We start from the raw sequence: 15,461 nt of genomic DNA, 5'->3' as shown, positions 1-15,461 counted from the left end.
CGTATTATATTGTTATATAGGATGTGGCCTGTGCACATAAGTATTCTCGCCCATATATTTCACGTTGTATTAATATACGCTGCGTCGACATTTTTCGGGTCTCTCTCGCTTCTTTCGCAGACACAATCGAGTCAATTATTCGGAACTTGATTGACTGTCCGAGCGCAAAAGAGCAATGAACATTTGAAAGCGAGACGTCGATCGTTTCTGAGAAAAGCAATTCTTTTTCTTTTCGTATAACTTTCATCAGTCGGCGAACTTGCACGAGCGAGCTTTTCATTTCGAACACATGAAAGTCGTAGAATGACAGGAGCGCTTATCCTTTCTTCTTGGCTAACACTGGTGTACAAAAAAAATCTCATAAAATAATAAATAATAATGAATACAATAATACACTCTAAAAATTGTTTGATAAAAAATTTTATTACCACTGATTACACATTTGTTTACATGATGTTGATATAATAATAATCACGGGGTAAAACTTGGAATCATCGCGCAAAAGAATAAGTGTCAATGTATAATTACATATAATAATATACGGGCAGTTCGATGATGTTGCATCGTAAGTTTCATCATTACATTTTTTAATTTGTTTAATTAATCATAATATTCTTTTGTCCAGTCGATTCTTATAAAGTCTATTAACTGCCAACTGGCGCGCGTCTTTTTTGTTGCTTGAATGAATTCGAAATAACACGGAGCAGAGCAGCGACCGATATTTCAATACATTCGACGAAATGCACAAATGTGAGACTTTGTTTTTTTCTTAGGTAAAAATAACAGTACGCGTCGTCGTATTCAGTCTATGTATAATGATTACTATAACAAACTAATTCAATACATACATATTTCGCGTTATGAACTCGTCATCAAAAGAAATCTATAAAATCTCTATGCATAATTATCAGTTACATCTTCATCGTAATATATTGCTACAAATCCTTATAAATTAATTGGTATTGAACGTGAAAATTTTTAACAATTTTCTATTACACTTTGGATAAAAGATTGCCTAAATAGATATCTTTCTTAATATTTTCTTTCGTGTTAAAACTATTTCTTTGCCAACCATTTTTCTTGAATCTCACTCCATAACTAAAAAAGTTCCTTAACCATAAATTGATCGATAATAATTTTAAAAAATTCAATAAAAACGGTAATTATTTCATCAACATATTCAAATGTTTCTGCAGACATAGTAAATTGATTGAAAAATGGTTTTTTTTTAAAGAAGAGATCTTTAAAAAAAACCTTCTAGAGGTTCTTCAGGAAATTAGACAATCTTTTATCACCCTATGCAGTGACTCAGCTGTTAATTAACGTCCGAATTTATAAATTGTGTTTTTTTTTTCTGAATAATTATTCATCATTAGCGGATTTAAACCCTCAGTATTTCCGCAGCTTTGTTATAACATATTGCAATCCAATCTGGCTGTGTTGCTCCCCATTGAATTTGATTAACTTCACCTTCGGCAGCTGTGTATGCCAAAATTGGATCTTCAATTGCTCGTGGCATTTGTTGAATATCCCAGATAAGTGCTTGATGATCATCACCAGCTGTGCAGATGTGGCATGAAGAGTGCGGTGCCCATGCAATACCATTGACACTGGCCCTAAAATTTATATTCAAGTAGTACATTTATCGATTGTTAAAAACTGCCACTTTCAGCATTTTGGCTTACCTATGATTGTTAAGTCTTGCAACAGGAGTGCATGGTACTCGAACATCAAGAATAATTACTTCACAAGCATCCATAGCTACAGTAGCTAAATAATTTGGATCTTGCTTATTCCAAGCTAACCTAAGCAAAGGAGTGTGTTGTGGATCTTCATATATAATGGTTGAATGTTCTAAATGTCTCAAATCGAACATTCTAACAGAACCGTCAGCACCCACAGAAGCAAACATATCCCTACCACCTCCAGCTCTGCTAAATGCAATATCATACACTTCTTTATCGTGTGCAATAAGCTAAAAAAAATAAGTACATATATATAAATTGATTAAACTTCAAGATACTATTTTATAGATTATATTAATACCTGTGTTTTGACATGACCAGAGACTAAATTGACTCTACCAAGCACTTGTCCAGTTTCAAGCCCCCATATGGTGCAAGTAGTATCTATACTTGAAGTTCCAATTAAATTTGGATCAACTTCGTTCCAATCAAACGAAGTCAACGGAGCACAAAAGTCTGAATTTTTATTGTTATTTAGTACGCACTCCATACGCGTCTCTGGCTCTCCAGCCCTCCATACTCTCAGATAGTCTCCAGAAGTTGCCAATAGGTCTGGGAAGACTCCTAAAAAAATATGGTCAAGTTTGAAACTCATCGAGGCATTCTTTACAACATCCAGTGAACTTTAGAATTTTAAGGGAAGTTTTGTTCTAGTTGCTTGCCTTTGCTGTCCGGTATCCACATGATTTTTGTCGTTGGATAGGGATGATCGAACGTGCTCTTGGCCACGAACTCCGACGTATCCTCGTCGAGCGTTATGATTTGCACCTTGTTGTTGTACTCCTCGACGAAGCTGCCGAGAGCCAGGCGGAATCGTTTGTCCGGCCTCACGGACCAGTTCATGCTGTAGAGTGGCCATGGTGCTTCGTACTTGTAAATCTCTTTCCTCTTGGGAGGTTGCACGCTGTGCATGGCCATGATCACTCAATTGTCTGTATGTCAATGAAAAAGGTTTTAGGTTCACAACGACTCGTGAGCGGGTGCAACTAAAAGCAATGCACTCACCTTATATTCACGTATGTCACGAAAGAAGTAAACAAAAACAAAGACTTATTCGATTGCTCCGAAATAACGAATTGGATATAACACGGGAAACGTCAAAGAATCATTATTGGCTGCAATCGCCGGCGATGCTGCGGTATGACAGATCTATCCTCGCCCACGTTGTTGTTCACACACCGAGTGTACAAAACAAACGAATCGCGCAGACAACTGTTCGAGGGCGCGAGGGTGTGCGGTGCAGCACACACGAGCTCGAAAAATTGCAGCCCCAAAAAAAGGTGTTTTCACGTGCTGCTTCTGCTCGAATGCACCAGGGACAATGTTTATATATTGTTATTGTTTCGGCGTCGTCGCGATTTCTATCTCTCGGAGTTTTTCGCTGTCAGCATCCGAGTTGTGCGCTTGCGCGAATCCGCGTCGGTACGTATGAAAATCTATATACCATCGGTGAGTACGCACAGTCGATAAACAGGATTACGTCCTATTCTAAAATTTAATTGATTCCAACTTGTAACGAAATTTTCGTATATTTTGCAATGAATAAAACCTCATCGAAACAATCAGCCGTACTATTATTTCAATGAAATGATGATGTTATTGAAACATACTGTGCGTTTCGATTATCGAATTCTCGACAAAAGTTTATATCCATAGCTTCGCGGCGTAACAAAATTAGAGCACATTGGGATAGTTTCTTTTTAACGCCTGTGTATCCACATCGGAACGTTTTGACACGCTACGCGCAGAGGTCAACAACCTTTTTCGGAGTCGAGATGATGCTTCGCGACTATGACTTCTCTGCCGTTTATCGACGCGCAATAATAACACGATAATCCGTAATAATTTTCGCTATCTGGTGTAATTTAGACTTCTTTTTTTTTACTTTGCCTTCGCTGTGGCGACGTATAAAGATCTATATACACCACAAATGTCGTGTACGAAAAATACGATTGGATACGATTGGATATACGCATAAAGTATGATGAAATTTGAGCTTATTCGACGCGTGGGTTGGGTATCGATATTGATACACCTACGTGGCAATGATCAAAAACAATTGTACTTTGTTAAAAATAAGGAAATCTCGTTTCGAATGAATAATAAGAGAAAATTTTGAAAATCGTTAAATAACGTATTCGAACGGTACGAATTTGACCTTTGCTTTTGTAGCCAAGTGTCTACAAAATATCATATTCTCTTCTCGGTCCAAGCTAAATTTCAACGGACCCATGTAGGTAAATCAAAATATGGCGAAAACGATTTACGAGATAACAAAAAATACTCTTTCAGAGGATACGCTACGTTAGATATATTTTATCTTCCAATATTTTGATCCATTTACCGTTAACGCAAACGTGCGTTTTTGTTTTTCGAGCGTCGCGTTCGAAGCAAACGATCCAATATCGTACAGTGATGTATAATATCGCTATCGAAACACTCGCGCGAATTCGGAAAATTTTTTACAGTATAGAGAGAAAGCGAGTATGGATTTTTTCTTATCTCGAAGGATATCGATTTTTCTATAAGCTGTAACGGTCAAATTCATTTTGAAACGTAAAAACAAAAGTCCCATCGGGCTTTCACATACAGTCACACACAGTGATACAAGCCCCTCTCCCCCCCGCTTGTGCCGCGAAATACACGTCGCGTGGCCGATTCAAACGGCTAATTCTTCGTCGTCGCGGTCGCCGTATCGCTAGTACAAGCTAGCTAAGCAACGGCGAAGGTCTCACAGCTCGCACATAGCTCCGTAACCGTATAGTCAATTCGTTTTGATTTTTTTTTCTATTCTCGTTCGAAGATGGTTAACCAAACGACGACCCTTGCCAAGACCGATATGGTCAACGCCCGGGACAATCAGGGTCGCACTCCGCTCTACCTCGCGGCGCAGTCGCGCGACCTCACGAACGTCAGACTTCTGCTGAGCTACGGCGCCGACGTCAAGGCCCTCACGGCCGACGGCAGCTCGGTGCTGCTGTCCGTGTTCGATCAGTCGCTCCTCGACACGATCCACCAAGCCGGTAAGGAGGAGAGCAAGGACGAGGTCTGCCGGCAACTGATCGCGGAGCTGCTGGACGCCGGGGCGCCGCTGGACAGCCTGGACGCGCGCGGCCGCAACGCCATCCACCTGGCCGCGGAGCTCAAACTCGAGCAGACCCTGAAGGTGCTGCTCGATCGACGCGGCGACGCCCTCGACATCGAGGCCGTGGACTACGAGGGTCGCACGGCGCTGCACGTCGCCGCCGGCGCGAGGAACAAGAAGATCGTGGACATGCTGCTCGCCGAGGGGGCCAACGTCCAGAGCTACACGCACGAGCGCAAGTCCGTGCTGCACTCTCTGCTCGACGAGGACATCGACGGGGACGACGACAAGGACGAGGTCAACGAGATCTTCGACGAGCTCGTGAAAGCCGGGGCCCCCGTCACCACCCTGGACAAGCGCCGCCAGAGTCTGCTGCATTTGGCCGGTGAGCACAGCATGAAGGAGATCTTCCAGAAGCTGCTGCCCGCCTTCGAGGACCACACCGTGCAGACCACCTGGGGCTGCACGGCCCTGCACACGCTGCTCTGCAGCATCGAGGGCCACGACGGCGGCGACGAGAGGGACCTCGAGCTGTGCTCGGTGACCGCACTGGACGGCGACGACGACGAGGACGTGCCCGAGCACCACAAGCAGAAGAAGAAGGAGACCCAGGCCAAGGAGAAAAACTTCGAGCCCAAGAGCTGGCCCGAGATGCTGAGGGAGATGTTCGAGCGGGACGAGAGGGTGCTATACGTGCAGGACGACGAGGGTCGACTGCCGGTGCACCTGGCGGCCAAGTACAAGCACGGCAAGACCCTGTCCACGCTGTTGGAAAATTACTGCCAGAACGAGGCCGCCGCCGCCAAGACGAGCGAGCCAGCGCCGACTACGGAACAATGAGTGTCCCGTGTTATCATGTCCTTATACAAAATGTAATGTTGTACGTGACTATTATATAACGATGTTTTATTATTGACTTGTACATAGAAAAAGCTGTGTTGGATCATTTTTGACTTTTTTTTTTCAATAAATCATCTTTGATTTTATTTATTTCATGAATATATTTCGTCTTGTCATTGATTGAAAAATAATAACCGTTCCTCTGTGCTGTATTATTGTGTTCAAAGATTAAGAAGTACGAGTCGAAGCCAGCTGGGATGAGAGCAGAATATTTCGTAATATTTATAACAGGTAAACACGAGTTTATACCGTTTGAAAGATACATCGACGGTACACAACGTACATCAATGATCTCGCTATACATATAAATACGTAGAGTTTCGTAATTAAAATTTTTGCCTTTGAAACGCGACTTGGATAATCAAAGTAAATAGCCGGTTTTTCTTCGCTTCGTTTAAATAATTCTGTAATTTCTGCTCGTGTGTGTGTACCAACTAATTTGTATTAAAAGCCACGTAATATTTCGCGCATGGCCGTTGGGCCATGATTGGATGAAGTGAAAGATCGACGTTAAGTATACTTTCTTGAATGAAGTATTGACTTTTTTTTTGACAATTTGATGAAGTTGATAAAAAAGAGATCGTCAAGAGCCACAGCAGCTCACAGCTAAAAAATTTGCATCGTCGTTGTACAGTGACTTTTTACAGGAGGGCTGCATCATATTACATATTCAGAGTAAATTTCTGATAATTTTAATTCAACAAAATGTATTCGAGTCTACTTGAATGACTCGATTGAATTTTGACATGCGACTCACGTTTTTTAAATTTTTTTAACTAAAAACCTGGTTTGTTATTTCGTCTGCTACGCTGCGCGCATTGCGCACAGTTCGCGCATCTCGTGACGTGTAAACAAAACACGTGTAGCAATACACTGTATGTACACTGCGACACACGCGACTCGTTTCGTCTGCTAAAAATTTTATTAACGAGTTTTTTTGTAAAAAGCACACAGAGACAGTTATTGTTTTTCAATCAATGACAAGACGAAATATATTGATAAAATGAATAAAATCAAAGAAAATTTATTGTAAAAAAAGTCAAAAATTATCCAACGGCTTTTCTATGTACATAATACGAGTAATATTTACTCGCGCAACTTTAACAGCTGCGTAAAAGATAGATTTTGAGTGACATTCATCATAGTATATCCATTGATTATTTATTTATTTATTTGCTTTAAATCGTAAATTACCCAAGCATTGTTTATTCTAAGTTACTATGACAAATTAGATTCATGAATTTCAAAGAGAATCACTAACAGTTCTAGACACTTTTGGAGGATAAATGTGTTTTATAATGTAAATGTAAAAGAGACAGTTTGAAATTACTAATTAAGTTTAAAAAAACATGGATGTTGAAACATATATAAGAAAATAAACTGCCTTTGCATCATACAATAGTGCAATCGATATAATATGTATATTTTTTTGATTGTACCAATTGCGTACTTGCTTAAAACATTTTTTAATAAATCAACAAGAATTTTACATAAATTATTAGTCCATGTTTTTACTTATAAATCTTTGAATTTTAATTTTCCTATTATAAATTCGATAAAATCATAATTTGAACTTAAATAAAAAGTAGCAGTTTCCATCGTCCTAATTGTCACCTATAAAAAAATACTTCTTAACCAAGGCTGTCAAAGACTTGACATGTAAAATTATTTGCCACCAACGATTTTACTGAAATTAATGTTCAATGTAAATATTCAATACTACTTTTAAATCAAACCGATAATAACGATTTTACTACGTATAGATTATTTTTTAAAAATGTTCCGATAGATTCTGAGTAAATTTCCGAATCTAAAAATGAAACTTTCAAATAGACAAGAGGCACAGGGGGCCGCAGCTGAAAGCTAAAACAGTTGCATCGTCGTTGTATACAGTGACGTGTCGGTGGGACCCATGCATAACTGACATTTGGTGGCGGCGCTTGTAAACAAACTTCATTTCAAGCATATGTCATTCATGGGACCCATACGTATACACAGAGTGTGATGGTTTCACGTTCGAACTTGTCGAAACTGGCTTATGTGACGTCACGAACGTGCCTGTATACAAAAAAATTCGATCTGTCAGCTCGCGCAGGCCGAAATTTCGTATACAAAAGGCATCGGCATCTGCTCTCTGGTGTTGCTCTTTCTTTTCTATTTTGATATTTCCTTGCGGCGCGCAAGAGGCCTGACTCAGGCGAGGAAAAAACCAAGCCCGTTGGAAGTTCGAGACTTCACAAAGGAAGTAAGAAGCCTGGCAACGATGTATTATTAAAGTTTTATAGGGCTCGAAAACTTTCAAAAACTTCGAATATCGCCTAACGTACACTCGATCGCGCGATTCCAAAATTTTCGATGGCTTCGGTAAAGAAAATGATGATTTTAACCATTGAAGATGTGCTAAAAAATGTAAACAAATTGCAGTCAAATTAATGATGATGACTGTTCATTGATAATTTAAAATCCGTGCACGACGCTTGGAAAAAAATCAAAAAATAGAAATCGGAGCCTTGTTTTGAAAGATCTAACATTGCATCAGCTTTAGAAACGGGTACTTGACAAAGACGTGGGAGTGGACACGAACACAAAACATCGCCGGGGGTAATTATATATCGCTTCTTGGCGGGTAAATTACGCGCCAAAACTATAAGCAGCTTCGATGACCGGCTAAAATATGGCGCGCGAACGAGTCTCGTCGTCGCGAAATTCCTCGCTCATGTAGACACGATATCCCATACACGTGTGATACAAAATTGCAATCGAGCGTCGGCATCTCCGATAACACAACGTCGTTACGATTTCGTCAAATATCATGGCAGGATTAAAGGCCATCGCGTAGACTTAGCCTGTATATATAACCGTCAAACAAATTTCACAGAGTTGTGCGATCTCGATCCCCACCCCATAATATATACAAGCGGCGGCCGCGCACACATATACACGTTCATCCGCTGCGTTGCAAGCACCGACGAGTCGACGAGCCGCCCGATCGTCATTCCAACTCTGCGAGTCGAACTAGACGTTTCTTTTCTGAAGAAAGCAACAAATCTTTGACCGTTATCGTCCTCATACCAAGGAGGATAACAGAAAATCAATCGATAACTTTACCTTTGACTTCGACTTCGGGAGTTTTTCCGTTTATATTCAATTTACAAACGAAAATTTTGATATCGCCATGGCTTTGAAGCAGTCGACCAAGGAAAACGTGCAGCTGGGTTTGGAGAACATCTCGTTGAAAAATGCCGTGAGTTATACAATTTGACCTTTAATAATTAAATGTCGCATCGTTTAAATAGCTGCATCATACGAAACTCGCTGAATTTTCATTCGTATAACATTTTTCTTTCGCCGACTCGAGTCGGTCCTACGGTTGCGTGTTTTTAGGCAATTTCGTTCGTCCCCAAACTTGCGCGTCATATCTCGAGCGTTCGGGCACCATTCGGAAAATTTTGTCCATTTAAATGCCCATCGTTTAAAATCCCAATGGAAAAGAGAAAAAATTTCTCCGCGATAAACAATTTTGCGCGGGAAACGCGCGGACGCGGCGTTGCCGCAGTGATAACGGATAGCAGTAGTAGCAGCTTTTTCCCGCGCGCCGACGAAGATACAAACACACTGACACACAGTCGTCGTCGGGCCGTCGTGTGTTATTTTCAGCGCGCACAAAAATCATGCGTGTGTGTCCATCGCGTTACGTGGAGTACTTGCTATGTTCAATTTACCTCGAGAGCGTGTTCGCCTCAAAGATGATTCGTTTTAAATAGACGGTACACCGAGAATCGCATTTTAATGTATTATTTTAGTTTCCAGGCTGCTATGTCAGTTGAAATTTTCGACAATCCTCGTCGTTTTTAATGCGTCAATTCCTTGTTATATTTGATTTTCAAGAGCCTACGTGATGTTAGCTATTACTTCTCGATATTACTTCATACTTTTCATTCATAAAAAAAATCAATAAAAATCGATTCTATGGTAAAGTCAAATTTTTGATTGAAGTTGATCCTCGGCTGACTGATAAATAATTCATTCTCCGAAATATTCATTACCAAACTTGACTTATCGTGAAATTATTAAAAAAAATTTATTTAAAAGTTATTGACAAATTTGCTCGACTGATAAAGTCGCCGCGATCCGCTACTATATATGCTTACAAGAGAAATTCTTGAGTGCTCTTTGTTTTTGGTTCTAGTTAAGCTTTGAAATTATTGTTGCCATTCGCGATGGTGATATTCTGTTGTGCTGGCTGTAATTAGATCCAACAATGATATAGTATCCGATTGTCTCGATGCTCTGCATCAGCAAATGACCGAGCAATGAAGTGTTCAACAAGCCAACATATGATTTGTGTGTTAACCTTAGGCCATGTGACCTTGCCATTTGTTAATACGGACGATATTAGTTGAAATTTTTATTGTCATCTTAAAATATCCAAATATGAACTGTCACTGGACAGTGAGTATTCTATAGAAATTGATGTCAGTGTTTGATTTCATTACCATTAAACAAAAAAGTTTATTCGTTATGCCATACAATATCGTGCAATACCATCACTTGATCTCATACTTTTATTCAATGTTAGTAAAAAGTATGTTTTAAATCATTTTTAATGCTTACTTCTCTATATCATTTTTCATAATTCATACATCATTTACATTGTTAGTCTTAGTAGCTTTGTGTAACCAAATCAGATTTTTAACAGTTCTCATTTTGTTTACAGATTTCTCCTAAGAAGCAGTGCGTTTCTCCTACTATCACTTATCAAAGTGCAAACAAAGTTAATGTGAGTTCTTGAGATACAGCAATTTTTATCTTTTGTAATTAATCATAATTTTTTATCTTCTATTTCAATTACAGAATGAAAATTCCAAGGCTGCCAAAAAAATTGAGTTCAAAGAAACCACTTCTACCTTTGATCCACAACTGGAGCCATTGCTCAAGGAAAATCCTTCTCGTTTCGTGATCTTTCCCATTCAATGGCCTGATATTTGGCACATGTACAAGAAAGCTGAGGCTTCATTTTGGACGGTCGAAGAAGTAGACTTATCAAAGGATATGCACGATTGGGCAAAGTTGAATGACAACGAGAAACATTTTATTTCTCATGTATTAGCATTCTTTGCTGCCTCTGATGGCATTGTCAATGAAAATCTCGTTGAGCGATTCAGCCAGGAAGTTCAAGTCACTGAGGCTCGCTGCTTCTATGGCTTCCAAGTAGCCATGGAAAATGTGCACTCAGAAATGTATTCACTTCTTATTGATACCTACATTACTGATCCATCTCAGAGGGACTACTTGTTCAATGCAATTGAAACTCTACCTTGTGTTACCAAGAAAGCTAACTGGGCTATGAACTGGATCAGTCATAAGAGTGCTACATTTGCTGAGCGAGTTATAGCTTTTGCAGCTGTTGAAGGAATTTTCTTCAGTGGTAGTTTTGCTGCCATATTTTGGTTGAAGAAGCGAGGTTTAATGCCAGGACTTACTTTCAGCAATGAACTAATTTCTCGCGATGAGGTAACATTTTAACTTTGAATCATTGTATTAAAATAATTTGAATAAGTATTAACTTTATATTCAATTACAGGGATTACATTGTGACTTTGCCTGCCTTATGTTTAAACACATTGTTCAAAAACCAACACAAGAACGTGTAATTTCAATTATTAAGGATGCAGTAGCAATTGAACAAGAATTTTTGACGGACGCTCTGCCAGTTGAAATGATTGGCATGAACTGTAAGCTTATGTGTCAGTACATCGAGTTTGTAGCGGACAGGCTATTGCGCGAACTCGGTATGCCTAAGGTATGTATTCTTGATAAATTTCCTCCAGACTCTTGAAAAATCTATACTTTGATTTTTAACTCGATGTTTTATATTATTTACAGGTCTACAACTCGGAGAATCCTTTCGACTTCATGGAACAAATTTCATTGGAAGGAAAGACAAATTTCTTTGAAAAGAAAGTTGGAGAATACCAAAAGTGGGGAGTCATGCAAGAGAGAAGTAAGGGAGAAAATAACTTCTCTGTCGAGGCTGATTTTTAAATCTCCAAGTATTAAATGTGAGCCCTAGACTACCTTAGATTTAACTTTTTTTGTATATACTATTTTAGATTTAATCGTTTCTTTAAGAAAAAAAATTCCCTTGATGTTTGATTAATTTTCTGAAATTAATTATGAAGCAACATGAAAATAACGAGTCACAACTCTGACTAAAAAAACAGAAAAAATCAACTTTTTTCTACAGTTAAACTTTTAAAGAAATTAATTTCTTATACTTGATTAATCTCGTGATAAAACGTTTCGAATTTGTGCTTAAGAAGTTAATTAATTTGTGCAACTTAACTTCGAACTAATTTAAGGCTCTCAACTGCGACATACCCTCAATATGTACGACATCAGCGACTTGCTTGATTAATTTTATATTAAAAAAAAAAAAAAAAGAACGATGTCTTGAACAAAAATCAATGAAATTTCTAGACGTGGCAAGCTAAAAATTTCATCCTTATGTATGTAAATAAGAAAGAAAAACCAACATTTTTGTATATAGACTAAAAAACCAATCACCCAACCAAAATTCAGCGCTTCACGAATCTCTTTTACTCGAACTTTCATCACCAAATAAAATTTATCGCTACTCAGTTATTTTTTCAATGATTCGTTTAGAGATTGTTAAAAAAAAAAAAGTGTAAATTTTATTCGAGTGCTTGCGAATAATTACATCGGAAGAGTACAGGAGATTTTACAAGCGTTACATCATCGTACAATAATTACGTTTATATATTTTGTTACGAGTGCAATTGAACGATTTTATTACGCATTTTCACATCGTAAATAAAAATCATGAAAAAAACAAAAAAAAGAAAATTGTGTGACGAATCATTCCATGTTTTTCCTTTGATATCAGAGATATTTCGCATTGTCAAATATTTACAATCCTCTTTCTCGCTCGAGGCGGCGGCGGGGGTGACGAAATTTACGATTGCCTTGTGTCCTTCTCCTCCTCCTCCTCTTTGCTCTACATACGTATGTATGATAATGATAAAATACACGAAAATTAAACGAGCCCCAACACAACAGCAGCAGCTCTAATACTGGCTTTGACGTTGGCGCATGCGATCCAGATATTGTTTACGACAGTCCATATGGTCGACCGGGCGATTGTAGGGCAGCCAGACAGGCTCGCCGACGAAGTAGCGCTTGGCTTTTATGTAATCCTGCGCAGAAACACAAATAGAAAGTAATCACACGCGAGGGAGTCGTATTTATATTTGTATATACGATCGCAGGCATATCAATATTAGTAATGTTTTACATTCGTGTCGAGGGTGAATCTGTGGTAGATGCCGCTCGGAATGATGATGAGGTCGCCGGCCCGCACCTCGATGCGTATCCACTGGTCGTCCAGGTGGTCGCGCACGTCGAAGTAGCCCGAGCCCGCCAGCACGAGGCGTATCTCCTCGTCGGTGTGCAGGTGCTCGGTGAAAAAGTTCTTGAGCTGTGTGTCCCAAAAAGAGAATGAAATATTTTAATGTCATAAATGAAAATAAATGGAATGCGACGACGATGGCTCCAAACACACACGCACCTTCTCCTCGTAGTTGGCCAAGCACTCCTTGGAGCACGTTATCTCGTCCTCGTAGCTGTAACCGCGCTCCTCTCTCAATTTGGCCAGGGTCTCGTCCGTCTCGTAGTTGTTCGCGTCGATCTGTATACGAATGAAAAAAAAAGTGAGTCTCATCGATTTATGGGAAAAAAAAATTTCTTCGAACCGTTTTTCCGATATCGTATTAATCGATCATCATCCCCCTCTTCGCTCGCGCAACAACGACGATATAACGACTTTGCACCGTATACACCGCATCGCGCGCGCGTGTGTGTGTGTGTGGGTGCGATTTATACACAGTATACGCGGTATATCATGACGCTGCACATGCAATAGGAGGTATATATAGACGACGGCAGGTTTCGGGGTGGCGGCGCGCGAATTCCCAAAATTGCCACCTATCGAGAGACCGATAAATCAATACATTTATCCTCTCGTCGGGCGCGGGGCGGCGGCACACGTGTGTGTGTGTGCAGGTATGATACAGGTACAGGACCAAAGAGATAGAAGGCCTGTGCAGGCTCGTTTTGCCTCTCACGGGGCAACCTACTGTACTCTTTATACGTGTGCACCGCTCGGAGACCAAAAGGAGCTTTCGAGCTGCAAGCTCTCGCATGCACATAACGATGAATGCAAAAAAAGGAAAAAAAAGAGAGAAGAGGGTAAAGATGTGCCTTTGAAGTCGCGCCAAAGTGAATAGGTACGTGCGCCATACGTGCATAGGAAGAGAGAGATAGAAAAAAAAAGTAGAAGGGAAGCTGTCGGTCCTCGATCGTCGCGCGTTCGAAAGGCGGGAGTAAATATTGGCATCAACAAGTACATATGGATTCGATCGATCGAAACAAAGCCGCTCTCTCTCTCGGCAGTGCAATGCTGCCGCTGCTGCAGGCATGTCACACACGCACACACACACACACACGAGTGTGCCTCGTCCTTCCACCTATACATATAATATATCTCCGTTTTATTGCGCGCGCGCTCGGCTCCTTTTTTTCTCCAGCTGCCTCCCTTCGTATATACCTACCTACCTATATACCTATATGGTGGCAGGCAGGTATAGGCGAGAGGGAGGCAGCAGCCGCTCGACCGCCGCCGCCGCGAATCCCGGCGGTGCTGTGCGCTGCACATGTGTGCTGCTAGGCCCATGATTATTATCACCGTCGTCTCTTTGCAACAGTCGACGTCGTTGGGGGGTGTAGAGTGTAGAGTGTAGATAGAGAGAGGGAGGTAGGGGATGGCCGTTGCACTTGCGCGAGCTTTTTGCTCGATAGAGCTCCTCTAGGGGGAGGCTCTCTCTCTCTCTCTCTCTGCACTGCACTGCGCGCGTTGACGCTTTTGGTGATACCAAGCGTGGTGGTGGTGGTGGTGGTGGTGGCAGCGGCGAAACGGCGAGAGACATCGTATATCGATACACGCGCATATAGGTGTGTTATGTACCTTCGCGCGATGCTTATACATAAGTATCGTTCGCGTGTGTGTATGTGTCAGGATAGCAGGCAGCTCCGTACTGCGAGGCAGCTCGGCAGCGGCGGCACAACGAGCGCGTGTGTGCCAGTGGCAGCACACGACGCTCTCGTCTCTATATATCTATCTATATACATATACCAATATAAATGTGTCAGAGTAGTGCGCGAGTAGGCAGCATAGAAGCAGCAGCTTTCGGGCGACTAACCTGAAAATACTCAACGCCAGTGCGTCGCAGGAGCTCCTCGAGATCGAGGAACACGGCCGGTTGGCGTTGGTGCTCGAGCCGCTGGTCGGCCGCGCTATCATCGTCCATCAGCCAAGCGCGTACCATTATTATATCTATCGGTTGATTATTTTATAATATCCGATATAGTAATATCTCGTGCTGCTCTCTTCCTAATAATAATAATAATAATACAAAATACAAAAGTAGTAGATTATTAAGTATATCGTGGTACTTGATGCGCGCGGCCTATAACTATATATTATCGATATATCTATCTACCTGTATAATATTTTGCATGCACACGCACTGTGCGCGCGCGAGAAACACGACTGATCAGCAGCAGCAGCAGCTCTCAAGTATAGAGAGAATATCGAAAAGTGCCCCGGGCGCCGAAGTGCACGTCGTACAGTAACACACAATAGAAAACCACCA

The 15,461-nt window shown here is 40.8% G+C and overlaps 4 protein-coding genes across 5 annotated transcripts; 2 read left to right on the top strand and 2 right to left on the bottom strand.

Annotated features, from left to right (window-relative positions):
* Nucleotides 1–404: 404 nt before the first annotated feature.
* Nucleotides 405–3,103, bottom strand: LOC106659546 (DDB1- and CUL4-associated factor 7). Its single transcript, XM_014382138.2, has 5 exons — nucleotides 2,751–3,103; nucleotides 2,408–2,677; nucleotides 2,047–2,309; nucleotides 1,686–1,975; nucleotides 405–1,616 (listed from the first exon to the last, which is right to left on the bottom strand). Exons 2-5 carry the CDS (start codon nucleotides 2,661–2,663, stop codon nucleotides 1,382–1,384), a joined length of 1,044 nt encoding a protein of 347 aa, XP_014237624.1. The 5' UTR covers nucleotides 2,664–2,677; nucleotides 2,751–3,103; the 3' UTR covers nucleotides 405–1,381.
* A 1,445-nt stretch (nucleotides 3,104–4,548) lies between these two features.
* LOC106659476 (serine/threonine-protein phosphatase 6 regulatory ankyrin repeat subunit A-like) lies at nucleotides 4,549–5,670 on the top strand. Its single transcript, XM_014382051.1, has one exon. It carries the CDS (start codon nucleotides 4,549–4,551, stop codon nucleotides 5,668–5,670), a length of 1,122 nt encoding a protein of 373 aa, XP_014237537.1.
* A 3,018-nt stretch (nucleotides 5,671–8,688) lies between these two features.
* LOC106659627 (ribonucleoside-diphosphate reductase subunit M2) lies at nucleotides 8,689–12,194 on the top strand. 2 transcript variants are annotated; one of them, XM_014382262.2, is made up of 5 exons: nucleotides 8,689–8,974; nucleotides 10,448–10,510; nucleotides 10,585–11,244; nucleotides 11,315–11,533; nucleotides 11,617–12,194. In XM_014382262.2, the coding sequence occupies exons 1-5, from the start codon at nucleotides 8,906–8,908 to the stop codon at nucleotides 11,773–11,775; spliced, it is 1,170 nt and encodes a 389-aa protein (XP_014237748.1). In that variant the 5' UTR covers nucleotides 8,689–8,905; the 3' UTR covers nucleotides 11,776–12,194. The 2 variants fall into 2 exon arrangements, with proteins under 2 accessions (XP_014237748.1, XP_014237749.1); XM_014382263.2 differs by lacking the exon at nucleotides 8,689–8,974 and adding an exon at nucleotides 10,150–10,182.
* Nucleotides 12,195–12,402: 208 nt separating this feature from the next.
* LOC106659628 (1,2-dihydroxy-3-keto-5-methylthiopentene dioxygenase) lies at nucleotides 12,403–15,398 on the bottom strand. Its single transcript, XM_014382264.2, has 5 exons — nucleotides 15,309–15,398; nucleotides 15,009–15,199; nucleotides 13,319–13,438; nucleotides 13,046–13,228; nucleotides 12,403–12,947 (listed from the first exon to the last, which is right to left on the bottom strand). The coding sequence occupies exons 2-5, from the start codon at nucleotides 15,132–15,134 to the stop codon at nucleotides 12,819–12,821; spliced, it is 558 nt and encodes a 185-aa protein (XP_014237750.1). The 5' UTR covers nucleotides 15,135–15,199; nucleotides 15,309–15,398; the 3' UTR covers nucleotides 12,403–12,818.
* Between the last annotated feature and the right edge of the window lie 63 nt (nucleotides 15,399–15,461).

Source organism: Trichogramma pretiosum, unplaced genomic scaffold (assembly GCF_000599845.2).
Source record: "Trichogramma pretiosum strain Unisexual culture from Peru unplaced genomic scaffold, Tpre_2.0 scaffold39, whole genome shotgun sequence".
Lineage (NCBI taxonomy): Eukaryota > Metazoa > Arthropoda > Insecta > Hymenoptera > Trichogrammatidae > Trichogramma > Trichogramma pretiosum.
The sequence above is the reverse complement of the archived record's forward strand: the minus strand, read 5'-3'. Positions and strand labels throughout refer to the sequence as shown.

Bases quoted from the DNA above. Each gene is read 5' to 3' on its own strand.
- LOC106659627 (XM_014382262.2), top strand. From the start codon at position 8,906: ATGGCTTTGAAGCAGTCGACCAAGGAAAACGTGCAGCTGGGTTTGGAG. The intron at 8,975-10,447 runs GTGAGTTATACA...TTTTGTTTACAG, and splicing joins ACATCTCGTTGAAAAATGCC to ATTTCTCCTAAGAAGCAGTG. The intron at 10,511-10,584 runs GTGAGTTCTTGA...TTTCAATTACAG, and splicing joins AAAGTGCAAACAAAGTTAAT to AATGAAAATTCCAAGGCTGC.
- LOC106659628 (XM_014382264.2), bottom strand. From the start codon at position 15,134: ATGGTACGCGCTTGGCTGATGGACGATGATAGCGCGGCCGACCAGCGG. The intron at 13,229-13,318 runs GTGCGTGTGTGT...TGGGACACACAG, and splicing joins TGGCCAACTACGAGGAGAAG to CTCAAGAACTTTTTCACCGA. The intron at 12,948-13,045 runs GTAAAACATTAC...GTTTCTGCGCAG, and splicing joins GATTCACCCTCGACACGAAT to GATTACATAAAAGCCAAGCG.
- LOC106659476 (XM_014382051.1), top strand. From the start codon at position 4,549: ATGGTTAACCAAACGACGACCCTTGCCAAGACCGATATGGTCAACGCC.
- LOC106659546 (XM_014382138.2), bottom strand. From the start codon at position 2,663: ATGGCCATGCACAGCGTGCAACCTCCCAAGAGGAAAGAGATTTACAAG. The intron at 2,310-2,407 runs GCAAGCAACTAG...ATATTTTTTTAG, and splicing joins GTGGATACCGGACAGCAAAG to GAGTCTTCCCAGACCTATTG. The intron at 1,617-1,685 runs GTAAGCCAAAAT...TATAAATTTTAG, and splicing joins GCAAGACTTAACAATCATAG to GGCCAGTGTCAATGGTATTG.